We start from the raw sequence: 13,964 nt of genomic DNA, 5'->3' as shown, positions 1-13,964 counted from the left end.
GGTCGCAATTGTATTCTGCAGCACAATGTCCCAGAGCAAAGGTAAGGAAATATATAAAAGGAAGAAATACTCGGGAAATCGAGGAAAACAGTCTGATAAGCAAATGAAATAATGATGATCTAAATAATGAATAATAGATCTTTGAATCTATGAATATGAATATAATGAATACATGAATATTAAAATGATGAATCTACGGATAAACTTTTCTCCACATGTCCCAAATTTAAAAACTGTGATTAATATTGTTTCTTATGGTCTTATCATTTTTTTATATTACGGTAGGGTAACACACATTTGTGTGTGTGTGTGTGTGTGTGTGTGTGTGTGTGTGAACACATTTTGTAGAAAGAAAGCTGTTTATGCCAGTTTCTCATTAGTATAGCGTGAGCATGAGTCAACAGGCTTTGAGAGAGCGGGCGCCTCACACCCTTAATTATACTCTCCTGCTTGTAATTGGGAAACCAATCTCTGAATAGCTATCCTTTATATGTCGACACCCAGTACTGATTGTTGCTATTTTCTAATTAGCAAAAAATTTCCATTCATCTGCCCCATTGTTCCCAAGTCATTGTAGCCGCATTTCATTAATACATACCTTTATTAAATTCAATTATACAATGTGTAATTAGGCTCTATTCTTGGACCTCAGGGCCAATTGCATGGTGGTGGGGATATGGACATAGATTTTCTAACAACCATCGGAAATTACCAACCACTCTGACGTACCTACTGAGGTAATATTTTATTATTTCATAACGTTATCGGCGTATAAGGGGATAGGTCTAGATACATGTTAGGGGCATCACAAAGATTCTGAAGAGCTACCGGCAAAACAGCCTCTTTTCCATGGAACTTGTGCCAAATATAATTAAAGTTTTGTTCAATTTTTTGTTGTTATTTTTTTAACAGACTGGTATGTGTGATGAGGAATGCAATGAAGCATTGTATTGCTATATGATACAATTCTAAAATGCAGGCTATTGTAGGCCTTTATGTCTGCTTACCAATGTGGAAATAATGCACTTATGGGCTAAGCAATGCCTTTTGTGAGCGTGTGTGTGTGTGCACGTGTGTGTGTGTGTGTGTGTGTGTGTGTGTGTGAGTATCCAGAAAACTACCATACCGGTCAAGTAACAAGTGCCTGTGCTTCTTTATTAGCACGCAATTTCTCTCACGTTGAGTGCATTTCTACTTTCTCACGTTGAGTGCATTTCTTCCTTCCGTTCTCGGCAGCTAAGTCACAGAGCGGGGCGGACCGAGAATAATGACGTTGAAGGCCCACAACAACTGCCTCCTGAGGAGCAAGCCCCCGGGAGCATTTTGCAATATTATGCAGTCAGCCATAACTAAAACGTCATTACAAGCCTCTTCACTCCCCTGACACGGAATACAGACCAGAGGAAGGATGAATGGCGACGAGGAGGAAGGAAGGAAGGAGGGATATATAGATGGAAAGGGGAAAGATGATGGATGTTGAATGGAATGAACAAAGGAGGGATAGATGATGGAATATAGACGGATGGATCAAGGGATAGATAGATGAATGGATGGATGGACGGACGAGTGGATGGGTGATTGGAGTAACCCTAATACCCAGGTAGATTGGGTTAACTTGAAAATCAAGCCCCAGGGAGCATTGTGAAGACAGCCGGAATTCAAACATTTACGAGCCTATTCACTCCCCTGACGAGGGGTGTCGACACACGAGAACAACTGGACTGATGGATGGAAGGGTGGATGAGTGATTGAACAGATGGAGGGGCTGGGGGATTATGATTACAAACCCAAGGTTGATTGACTTAACGCACCGATGAAATCCTACTGAATTCACTTCAGTTACAGTATTGTTGGGGAAAGAGATGGAAACCTCGAACTAAGAGGGACGGCCTCACGAGCGGAAGGTCTTGGCACCGGTCCAGCAACAGCCATGTTGAGGCCGTCAAAAGGGCTTTTTCCATCTGAAAATTTAATTGATCAACCTCGATGCGCATCACAAAGCTAGCACGGCCGGTGGAAAACAAGCTCAACCGACTTAACTGGGTAACTAGCTGAGACGCTGAATCTATTTGTTTGCTAGAGGTGGATTAGGAATAACTGTTTGCAATTAAGGCGAAAAGTGTTTCGGGGCATCAAGGGAGACGGGGGGTAAAGTACTGTAGTACATCCACTTTCCACCATACTCTGGAGCCATGACGCATCACTGTAGGATTCTTGCCGTTGGTCCTAATGTCTGAAAATGGAGGAATCCTAGTCCTAGGAAACCCAGTTTTTCATATCTTTTTACAACATTTTTGCCTTTATTACAGAGGGCATTGAGGGGAGACATGTAGCAAATGGCCACATTTGCTCCTGCGTCTCAAAAAATAAATGATGCTCGGTATTGCTGTGATCATTGCAGTTAACAGAGCAACATTTAGAGCTATCACAATAATTACATAATCAGCTGATCACCATTATCTGACCACAATACAATTGAAAAATTATGAGATTCCAGCATCATATGTTTCCATCCAAATGTCATGAATGGATTTTTAACTTACTGTTTACTCACTGATTTACTGTGAATAATGTGCATTTTCATGAGTGGGTTTGAAGCAAATTACCTACCTGATATTTTTTGTCCAGCTCTTCTGTAATTGGTTGACATGTATAACAGTATGACACTATTCTAACCTTATATTTTGATACAGGCTTAGAGGCAATCGTGCAAAATCCCAATCGATATATGATTTTAATCCGGGGAGGGGGGTTCCGCACGCGTAGAACATAATGTAACGTGGCAAATGCGGTCTCCCTGTTCCGGAAGTGCAGGATTTATTATTAACAAGTAAAGTATTTACAGTACACAAAAACATCCAGTTTTTACGAAATTAAGTCCCAAAGCAACCGAAAGCAACGGTTAACGGTTAACACACGTGTTTAAAAGATGTGTTGCGTACATGCAGGAAACAAATATATTTTAGACAAATAGATCTTAAATAAAAAGATCCATCTGCCCAGAGTGGCAAAATGCCTCAAACCGGAGCTGGGGATCCATGTGCCTTATTTTATAATTTTTTTTTTGAGCGCCTGCTCCTCAAAGTCTCTGTATGGGACTGTAGAGCGGGGAAGTGAGACCCGATTACCAGCGGTTACTCGAGGGCTCTGAGCAGAGCAGGAGAGCCTCCAACCTTTCTCTCCCTCTCTCTCTGCTCCAGTTTCAGAACATAGTAAACTGCACTTACACCGTTTCAATGCTCTGATTTTTCCCGGCGGGTAAAAAAACGTCTGCCATCAACGTCGCGATCGATGGAGTCCATAGTGGCATAAGCCGATCAAAAAAATGACAATTCAATCGTTTATCGCAATTATTTCTTATGTTGTCCATCCTCAACTCAAATTTCAGGATCGTGACTTGTACAATCTACCAATCGTGGAATTTCCGTTTACCACATTCATTTTACGAGCAGATGGCTCAAAATACCCTCAAACCATGCCCATAAAACCTATTGAATCAATAATTCCACCTTGTATGATGATGATGAAAAACCAGCATAGATTCCGAATCAAACTCGGAAAACCACCGACACCACAGCAGCGGTGGTGTTTGGCAACATTTCTAAATTACAGCGAAGACGGTGATCTAATCAGGCCTTACCACCTGTCAGCCAACCTGCTGTGCTGAGGACTTTCTCAACAAGATCTCTAATTACGCAATTGCAACGATTCATGCATTTAAAGTGCATACCAAATATCTATCCACCCAGCTTTTAATGAGCAGTGTGCGGGATACATTTGTCCGTGAACAAAACACTCACAATGGGCTTGTGATCAGTTCCCATTTTGAATTAGTTATCCGGCTGTATTGGCCACATAAATTTTTTTTTTTTTTTTAAACATTTCATATTTTCGTCAGATACATAATATACAGTAGGTACAATGACACCATGAGTGTGATGTACAAGGCGGCTTTTTCAATTCATGCTGCAGATTATAAAATCAATGTTGTGACTGGCTACACACACATCTGGTTATATTGTAGCTTATCTTGAGACAGCAAAATTGCCTATTTGTCTCACTCAACAAGTGTGTGTGTGCATGTGTGTGTGTGTGTGTGTGTGTGTGTGCATGATCTACATGCCTCGTAATGAAACCTACTTCATTATGCATTTAAAAGACAGTACTCCACAGTCAATGTTATCTAACCAACATGAATCCCCCGCTGCAAACGATGCAGTGCCTGCTGACAGTGCAGCTCACTTAGGACTCACTTGGTACATCAAAGCTTCTTTCTAGAGCATGAGCCCACAAAGCGCCATTCTATATGTTAAAGCAACACACAGAGGGGGAGAGGGAGGGGGGTCGTCGATGGAGTGAGAGACAGGAAAACAAAGCGCTCCATGGCTCCTCGCGGCAAAACCCCACAAGTATACAGGTCCAGGTCCCTTATCCATCTGCGCCAGACAAGAGTGAAATGAGCAGCTATGTGCCTGATGTAGCGGCACAGTCCTCCTCCTCCCGCTCCTCCTCCATCTCCTATCCCTCCGTCTTTCACACATCTTACACCGCCCAGCCCTCCTCAACGCTCAATCTTTCCAAAGACAGAAACGGTTCCCTGTCTGGCATCTCTAAAGTGCTGGAGAAATTGGGTGTCACGAATGCAGCGCCCGATCTTCAATTCCTTGTGCGCCCGTTGATTACAAACCCCAAAACCCTCGAACGGCTGATAACCCTCCCACCCTGCTCCGATGCATTTACTGCTCTAAAGAGAGAAATCGACAAATAGTTAGGAACTGGAGGGGAGGGTTTAAATCACAATTAAAAAAGGTCAGGAAGTTTAGGTGACGATTAGTTGTGATTGTAATAGTTTAATTGTCTTTTTCTGTTCATTTTTTGACATTATCAATGTATAAGCTTTTACTGTAACAGTGAAATAATAATACATGTCTACCTATTGTAGAAGAGCTATCTATTGACCCTGAATATTGGAACATAAAAATTGTAGTTGACAGTTAATTTGCCTTAACAAAACTGATGAAAATGCACTTAAATCATGTTCTATTTATTACAACATGTCTAACGTTGGGTTAAAATTCCCTTAATGTTTGGACGGAAGCATGTTGGAATCTATAAAGATTTTACAAAATAACTTTGATCTGCTCAAATAATTATCTGCAAGTGGAATTCAAAGGTGAAACCGCTACGATTCAGATCATGCTAAGCAGATCACTAATTTCAGGGCTCAGTTTCCAACCTTACTTAAATAGTTCAACAAATCCACAATCAAATCCTACAGAACGTTGCATTTTGAGACCCATTGAGGTGAAAATTATGATAAGGCCTAGTGCTGGGCGGTATGGCCAAAGATTTTTTTTCTTTTTTTAGATTCTGGTAGTTTCACGGGATATAATGGTATTATTTCTTTTTGCATGACTGGGCTTTATATAGGTTCATGGAGGCCTATTTTACTGTCAGGAGAACATAGAATACGAACACATTTTATTGTCATAATAATGTATACACTGAAGACTTTATTACTAAACTTATTATTGTAAGCATAACTGATTATTATAGGGTTTGCGCGGCCTGAAACTGTTGCAAAATGAAAATTGTGATATGAAAAAAAAATCATATCGTACAGGAAAATAAAACTGGTGTACCGGATGAAGCGGTATACCGCCCAGCACTAATAAGGCCGTAGCGGGTAACGACATCACTCACAGGTCTACAGTTGGAGGATCACAAGAGTTAAAGTGCATAATAAACCCAGCGCGCACGCACGCACGCACGCACGCACGCACGCACGCACGCACGCACGCACGCACGCACGCACGCACGCACGCACACACACACACACACACACACACACTCTCTTCTCTCAGGCCGTGGCCCAGCCGTGTGTAATGAACACTATAAATCAGCACCTTGGACAGCAGCAGGCAGCCAGCCCTCCTGGATAAACAAACTGGAGTCAGTGGAGGAGGGTGGAGGTGCTTTCAGCACTGGGGGAGTGACAGCGACGGCCTCTGACATTTTTACTGTAAAGCGGCGAAAAGCCCTCCCTGTCTAGGGCCCTGCCCTCCACAGTACTGATGACTAAACACAGTTTTTCCAGGTTGTTTCACAGCTAGCTAGCAGAGGTATGAGCCGGATAAAAAGGTATGGGGCACGGATCGGGGTAAAGGAGGCCCTTCTGTGCATGGGTGCATGTTTGCGGGTGTGCGTATCTGCACGTCTGTGTATATGTGCGCTGTGTGTGTGTGTGTGTGTGTGTGTGTGTGTGTGTGTGTGCGTGCGTGCGTGCATGCGTGCGTGCGTGCGTGCGTGCGTGCGTGCGTGCGTGTGTGTGCGAAATCCATGTCTGATGATGGGGATGCTGGTGAAGAGTGACAGAGACAAAAATAGACAGAGAGAGAAATAACGTGAGTGAGAGAAAAACAAGGGTGCCTCCCTTGAAGGGGTAAGAGAGATCTGGTAAAAGGCAAACTGGGAGTAGTGAATTGGGAGCACAAACATCCCCCGCTAGCTTTTTATCCGGCTCATACCTCTGCTAGCTAGCTAAGGACAACTAATGTGGTTGTGTGAGCATTACGAGCATAGGTTACGTGTATGCAGTATACTGGATAAAACTGTTTAACGTCTATATACGGTATAGCCTGGTAGGCTATGGAAAACTGCTATGCCCTTCTTTAGTTTTGTTTTCTGAACACTGGAATGAGCTTCCTATTGATGCATGCTCACTCCCTCTGTCCCTCTCCCTCACACACTCACACGCACACGCACACACACACCCCCACGCACAAATACAGATTAAAAAAATAACTAGATCCAGGAAAAGCTACACCCAAACATACATGCAGAACAAATACCACTCGAGTAATCAGATTTGCTTGACATCATTGCTTGTGTCGCTCTGTGGCTTCGTGTCACGTTTGACAACCTGTCCTTGATGAGAAACCGATTCGTTGTGGTTAAGCAGGTCGAGCTTAATTTCCCCCAACCCCCCCATCGCGCGCACGCACACGCACACACTCACACACCCTTAACCTGCCCCTTAAAAATATCTGTCTGCGCTAGTGGCCCATTGTAATTCCCCTCCAAAAAGATGCCCGCATTAAGTTAAATATTCATGTTCCCAGCTCTGGTCTATTTTTATCATTAAGCCCTCGCAGGTAGGAGCAGCAGCATAGTGACGGTTCTCTCAGCTGTAACCTTTTTCTCCCGGTGAGAGTCTCCCTGAGAATTCAGCACAGACCCAACTCCTAGCAAGATTTTTAAAAATCCTACGTTGTACAGAACAAATTAATTAAATGGGGAAAAGTAAAAAGAGAAAAGTCGGGGGAAAAAATCTCACGCAGTAAGTGCAGGAGGGAAGGACAAGAAACTGTAAGCGAATGATGGATGCACGGCAAAACAATCTGTGTCAAACACATACAGGTCGAAACGGGTTAAATGTAGGAAAGCCCATATATCAGGGGCTGATGGATGCTTTACGAGACCAGGGGTGAGCGTTTTTCGGTCAAGGCCGCCGTGAAACGATCCTCCTAAGGCATATTCAGAACATGGCGGAGGAAGCAGCAGCTATCCCTACTGGTACCGAGGAACAGTCCATGCCTCCATCGCGTCCACTGGAACATTGACCGTGTATAAAAATGTATGCGATTACAATTATCTAATGCTCTTTAAATAAAAGCACTGACTAAAAGGCTTATTTTATTCTATACTGTAATCTAGAATTGTCACGCACGCACGCACGCACGCACGCACGCACGCACGCACGCACGCACGCACGCACGCACGCACGCACGCACGCACGCACGCACGCACACACACACACACACACACACACACACACACAGATCAGTACCCAACAGGTTTTCTCCAGTCTGCAGTGCATGGGGACTGGGCTGAGCTATAGGGACTGAGGAGAAGGCTCTATTTGACAGCTGGGGGCGACGGGATTAGCAGCAGTTGGGGGGTGGGTATCAGTGATTGAGAATGGTAGTGTGCGTGTGTCCCATATGTGGTGTGAATGTTTATGTTTCTATGAAGGGCAGATGAGCCATTGGGCTGCTGCACTAGAAAAGGGACTGTACCCTGTCTGTGTGTGTGCGTGTGCGTGTGCGTGCGCGTGCGTGTTTCGCGGCAACGTTTTGAATATGTCCGTGTCACTGCAAGTGCAGTGTGTGCGTGTGTGTGCGTGCGTGCGCATCGGAGCTGGAAAGGCTATGAAGCCGTACGCTCACTCATCTATCGTACGGTAAAAGCCCATTACTATTCCTGTCACAGCAGCCTTGCAGTAAGTGCAGCATCCAGCACGAGCAGCAGCAGCAGACCAGCATATCATGCACGCACGCACGCTACACCTGACACACACATGCATTAACAGGTGCACACAGATATGCATTAACACACACACGACCCCAAACACAAACACACACTCCAACTCGCTATATGCAATATGCACAGGTACATTTGTAAATACGGCGTGTACAAATTCTCCAATATCAACCTTATGCATGCATATGTCGGCGCCAGTGTGTGCAGTCAAATCAAGTGCACCTGTGTGTGTGTGTGTGTGTGTGTGTGTGTGTGTGTGTGTGTGTGTGTGTGTGCGTGTGCACGGAAGCCTGCGGCGCACAACTGTATGCGCTTGTGCGCGCTGGTGGTGTCCGCATGCGTGTGTTGCCCGAGTGCCTGAGCGTGGCCGTGCGACGTGCACATCCCGCCACTCACCCTGGTTCTGCGCTCCACCGTCCCCCTCCTCCGTGTCAGTCAGATTGTTAAGCATCCCGACCGCCTGGCGCCGCAGCTCGGTGCAGGGACGTCGCTGGTCGAGCTCTCAAACGGCCCCCTGCGCCGCTCTGGTCCACCACGCGCTCGCACAGGCTGCGATGCGGCCACGGAAATAGCAAGCGCGGGGAGAGAGGAGGAGGAGGAGGAGGAGGGGAGGGGGAGAGAGAACCAGTGCAAGAAAATGCCAGCTGGATCCTCTGTCCTCCTCTCGGTCCGTAGGATGAGCGAGGAGAAGCGGTGGAAGAAGAGAGAGAAGGGTTTTTTTTTTTTTTTTCTCCCCCCTCTATAGATCCTCCTCTCGACGTCTCCGCTCTCCTCTCCCCTGGCTTGTGTGTGAGCGTGACTCTCCCTCTCTCTCTCGCTCTGTTGCTTTCTATCTGTCTTTGACTCCCCTCTCTCTGTTGCTATCTCTCTCTCCCTCTCTAGTAGGAGGAGGGAAGAGAGGGAAACTGCAGGAGTTTGGTGGATGATGGAACGCCTCGAAGCAGCACAGTTGCTCTCTTTCCCTCCCCGTCTCTCTCTCTCTTTCTCTCCCTCTCTCTCTCCCTCTCTCTCTGGCTCACTCGCTCTCTCTTTTCCACTCCCCCACTGCCAATCTTGATCTCTCCCACTCACAGACACAAAAACACTCTGCCCTGTGCATGCAATGTTGCTCAATCGCCATAGCCACCAAATTGATTGTGTATTCAAAGGTATTATTACTGCTACAACCGTCCCCTCCTCCTCCTCCCCAAACCATCAGTCGGCCTCTCTATCCCTCTACCTTGAGTCTCTCTCCATCTCTCGTTCCCTATCTCGTTTTGTCCGTCTTCCCCGTCTCCGTTAATAAAGGTTTTGTTTAAAACTCAAACTGTCCCCCCGTCGGCTGTCAGATAGGGAGCCGACTGGAGGGGCAGGAAGGGATGTTGTTTGAAGAAGGAGCGGCAGCCTCTATGTTCTGATTCTCCTGCCACGACGGTGCATTATGCATCGGCATCTCCTCCTGTCGGCTTCTTAATACTGTAAGCTGCCGAGCCGGCGGCCCCTGCTGTAATGTCACATATAAGGAGAGTGACTTTTATTTGGACAGGACCATCAGCTCAATCTGTATGTTATGTCACGCACATATCCATCTGTGCAGGTAGCCACACGTGCACAGATTCCATGCGTGTGAAAGCAACAGGGAGCGCCCACCTGAGACACACGTTCATACACAGGTATCCACGCCACTCTACTCCCGCTGCGCTGGGAGACGTGGCGCGTGCCGAATCTTTTCCTTCCCTTTTATATCACGTTCCTATTCATATTTCAGTCCACACTTTATAGCGTGGAGATTTTGTTTATTTCCAACCGAGAGTAGGTCCGGAACATTCGCGGGGCACGCTGCGCCGAAGCCTCACTGTCAATTACGACCCTTCCATTTTGATCCATGCAGCTTTATTTTCATCTGGTACACTGTGTTCCGTGTGCAGAACCGTGTGGAAAAAGGAACTGAAGACACAGAATTTTCTCTGTGCGACAGTGTGCGTGTGCACGTGCGCGTGCGCATGTATGCGAGTTTACGCATGGAAGTGCAAATCTGCGCCTGTGACATCATTGGCAAATATGTTTAATCAGTACGTTTCTTGGAATATGTATGCGTACAAGTGTAGAGGTTTGTTTGCGTGTGTGTGTGTGTGTGTGTGTGTGTGTGTGTGTGCATGCATGTGTGTGTGCATGTGTGTGTGTGTGTGTGTGTGTGTGTGTGTAGCCTAGTGGTTTTGAACCCACTTCGGAGATATGAAAGCAATTAATCCTAATAAGTCGTGGTAGCACCGAAGCACAAAGCACATTTCAATAAAATGCTGAAACCCGGGAGGGTTGAGAAGAAGCAAAGCATTTCGGTGTTAAAAGCTTTTCTTCATGCAAAACACATCACATAGCGTCCAGGCATTTCATCTGCTTCATGTTGTGGTTACGGTGAGCGGAGAGGGCTTGTGTCCTGAATACCTCGTTCACCAGTGCTTAATAAACATTACATAACACGAGAACATCACAATTGCCAGTCCTGCGTTATTGCTTACTAAACTCATTTGTGTGGCTAATGAGGAGATGGTTTGCAATCTTTTGGGTTATTTTCATTTACATACACTATCAGTGGAGAATTGTCTCAGAGGGTACACATGTTCTGGTAACTGTATGAAAAGCCATAAAAAGGAGAGGGTGGTTGCGAGGTGATAATGTGTACATCGATGATGCGGGAAATACTAGGTATCCACGTCAATACTGGGCTGTACCTTTTTTACCTCCCGCATCACCTTCAGAGCAGTAATCAAGGTACAGATCGCTCTGCCTGATTTTATCGCCATAGAAATGTTAGCCGCTGCGTGTAGATGTATTATTGATCTCACCCGAGGAAACTGTTCATCCAAATGATGGTCCTGCCCAATCAGTGCTAGTCTGTCGTTCCCTCCGCAGAGATTGGCTGTTACTGCTGCCATTTGGACAGATGGCAGGGTCGTAAATGTTTCACTAACAGTGACTAATGTTGTACCACGGATACTTAACCACTATAATAGTGCATAAGGACAACCCTGTAGCCAGGGATCTTCTAGAAATAAGATACAAGTCTAGATTATTTAAATTAGTATCTAACAGCAGATGTATTGGAGGAAGGTTGTCTTAATTTAGATTTGATTAAATGTGAGGGATGCACCGATTGTGAAATTCTGGCCCGATACTGATACATCGGTTTAAAATAACAATTCGGCGGATAGCCGATGCCGATACCGGTGTTTTCAGAGTTCCTGTAAACGCAGCCTCACTTCCGACACAAATTACAGTTTTCCGAGTTCTTGTGAACCCAACAACAACTTCCTGCTTGGAGCGCTTCAGAGAGCTGTGTCCGCATCTTGCAGATGGTGTCATTTCGGACGGATAAAAAAATAAACATAAAAAAATGCTAAAATGTGTTGCCAAATATATTTTGCTGGCCGTTAATATACCTGGGTGGTATATTAACGCCCAGGTATATTACATGTGATTCATGAGCTGGGGAGGATTAACACGGTCAGTATAATGTCTACCCTATATAAAAACCTTACTAAGGCAAAAATACTGGGTAAAGGGTAGAGCCCGACTGATATATCGGTTTGGCAGATATATTGTTCATTAATTAACTTTTTTGACCACATCTGGGATCGGCAGTTGCTGTATGCAGCCGATGTGTCCCGATTTTTAAATAAGTACAATAAACAAAAACACATTGATTATTTATCCTGTACTTGTATTACGCATTGTAAATCCATTCACGTTTGTTTAGGCGTTCAGACACGGCTCTCCAAGCAGGAAGCGATGCTGCGTTCATGGGAAACTCAGAAAACTGATTTGTTTTTTCGGAAGTGATGCTGCGTTCACTGGAACTCTGAAAAAAATAAAAAATTTAAATATAATTTAATATCATCTTTCACTTTTTTTTTAATCCATCAAAAAGTTCTTTGTCTGTTTATTGTTATTATTTTGTTTGGTTATGGGTTAAATGTTCTCAAATAAAGAAACTTTAATAAAAACAAGTATTTCCAATTGTCTTTTTGACAAAAGACCTTTTTGACAAAATATCAGTCAAAACATCCGTAATGGGTATGCTAGGACTCTGCAAAATCGGGATCGGCACCGGACCGAAAAATCTGGCATCAGCCGGGCTCCAGTAAAAGGATTCAAAATCTGTTGTTTTCTTATCTTGAGAAGCTCACTGGTGGGACAATGTTCTTTTCAAAGTTTCTAATAGGAGAACTCGACTCTGACCTTGAGTCAGACTGCTATAAACAAGAGGTTGTGTGTTCAAACCTTGTTACAGTGAAAGCATGTCCATAAACATCAATTTGTTCTGTCAAGGTGTCCTTGGGTAAGAACTTATACATTGTTACTTGATCAGTTTAACATAATAAGTAAAAAATGGGTCACTATTACATTTTCTTATACATATACTTTGTAGAAAGAATCGTAGGAATGCATAGAAACTATGAAATATGTGTTACCCATTAATTTCATGATCTGTTAACAATGGAGAGAAACTAATGGTGCCCAACACAATCACAACAAGGTAAAAAACAAACAAAAAAATAACTCTATGAGCCAAGTGCAATGTTCCATTGTGTCTATATGATCTGAGCTATTGTGAATGGCTCTCGGAAAGTGTACCTGCTCACTGGAGCATCTAAATCCTAACACTGTTATTTTTGGAGCAGCATGGCTCACTGACAACTTAACAGTCCCTGATCTGCAGAGTGGGCACTGTTATTGGATAAGACCAAACCCTTAAATCTATGAGACCACCAGTAGTAATTCTCGGGCCACAATATATACAGTGTAGTGGCAGGAAAAACACATAGACAGTGGAGAATACCAGTGTGTGTGTGTGTGTGTGTGTGTGTGTGTGCGCGTGTGTGTGTGTGTGTGTGTGTGCATAATGTGCACTTTAAAAGTATAAGCCTTTTGTCTTCATTGACTGTTTATCAACAATGTGGGTGTGGTGTGTATTTCTGTGCATCTGTGTGTGAGTGTTGAAGAGAGGGCAGGGTAACATACCCTTGGGCAATGGTGTAGCCCAGTCAATAGAAGGGAGTTGTTGAAAACAGAATGTAACAAGATCGAGTGCCATCAAGAGCACTGTGGGCTTGGCAGTGCCAAGAGAGAGAGGGAGGGGGAGAGAAAGAGAGAGCGAGGGGAGAGAGAGAGAGAGAGAGAGAGAGAGAGAAACAGGGACCCGGGTGAGTTAAAGGCTTGTACGCCGGCATACAGACATGGGCGAGTTAGAGAAATTCTTGAAACTGTTCGATATTTGTAAATGATTATGAAAAACTAGATGTGAATAAATTCCTTTAAAGAAGACACTACAAGGAGTTTTCCACAAAATATTTATCTGTATCCATTAGGGGTGTCACGATTATGAAATGAGCGTTTGACGCCGAACTTCGAAATCAAAAGCAGGTTCGCGATTCTCCCTGAATTTTTGTGGTAATTGTCTGACATGGTCGCCATATTGGGGTGGTCAAGATCCACTGGTAAGCAAATGCCGTGTGTGTTTGGTGGGTGTCGGCTCCGAACCGACATTCATGAAGTTTGGTTTCGGAGTTGGGAGAGCTGCAGCAAACCAGCAGCGGGAAAAGGAGTAAATGAAATGCATCTGGAGTTTATATACACTTCGCTTGGAGAAAAGATTGCTCTGA

General features: G+C 44.5%; 1 protein-coding gene across 4 annotated transcripts in view; it reads right to left on the bottom strand.

Annotated features, from left to right (window-relative positions):
* slc12a5a (solute carrier family 12 member 5a) overlaps positions 1–13,964 on the bottom strand; it is a gene marked incomplete at both ends in the record, with an annotated part of 163,653 nt that overhangs the window by 88,314 nt on the left and 61,375 nt on the right. The window contains one exon of one of the 4 annotated variants that reach the window (XM_080001487.1): positions 8,719–8,773. The exons of the other annotated variants lie outside the window; for them this stretch is intronic. Coding sequence (XP_079857613.1) covers positions 8,719–8,773 — 55 coding nt within the window. Of the gene's footprint in view, positions 1–8,718; positions 8,774–13,964 lie in introns of those variants that run through there. 4 annotated transcript variants of the gene reach the window in all.

The sequence above is a fragment of the Zeus faber genome, assembly GCF_960531495.2.
Source record: "Zeus faber genome assembly, chromosome: 5".
In the NCBI taxonomy this organism is placed as follows: Eukaryota; Metazoa; Chordata; class Actinopteri; order Zeiformes; family Zeidae; genus Zeus; species Zeus faber.
Note: the sequence above shows the minus strand (reverse complement) of the source record. Positions and strands in the feature narration are given on the sequence as shown.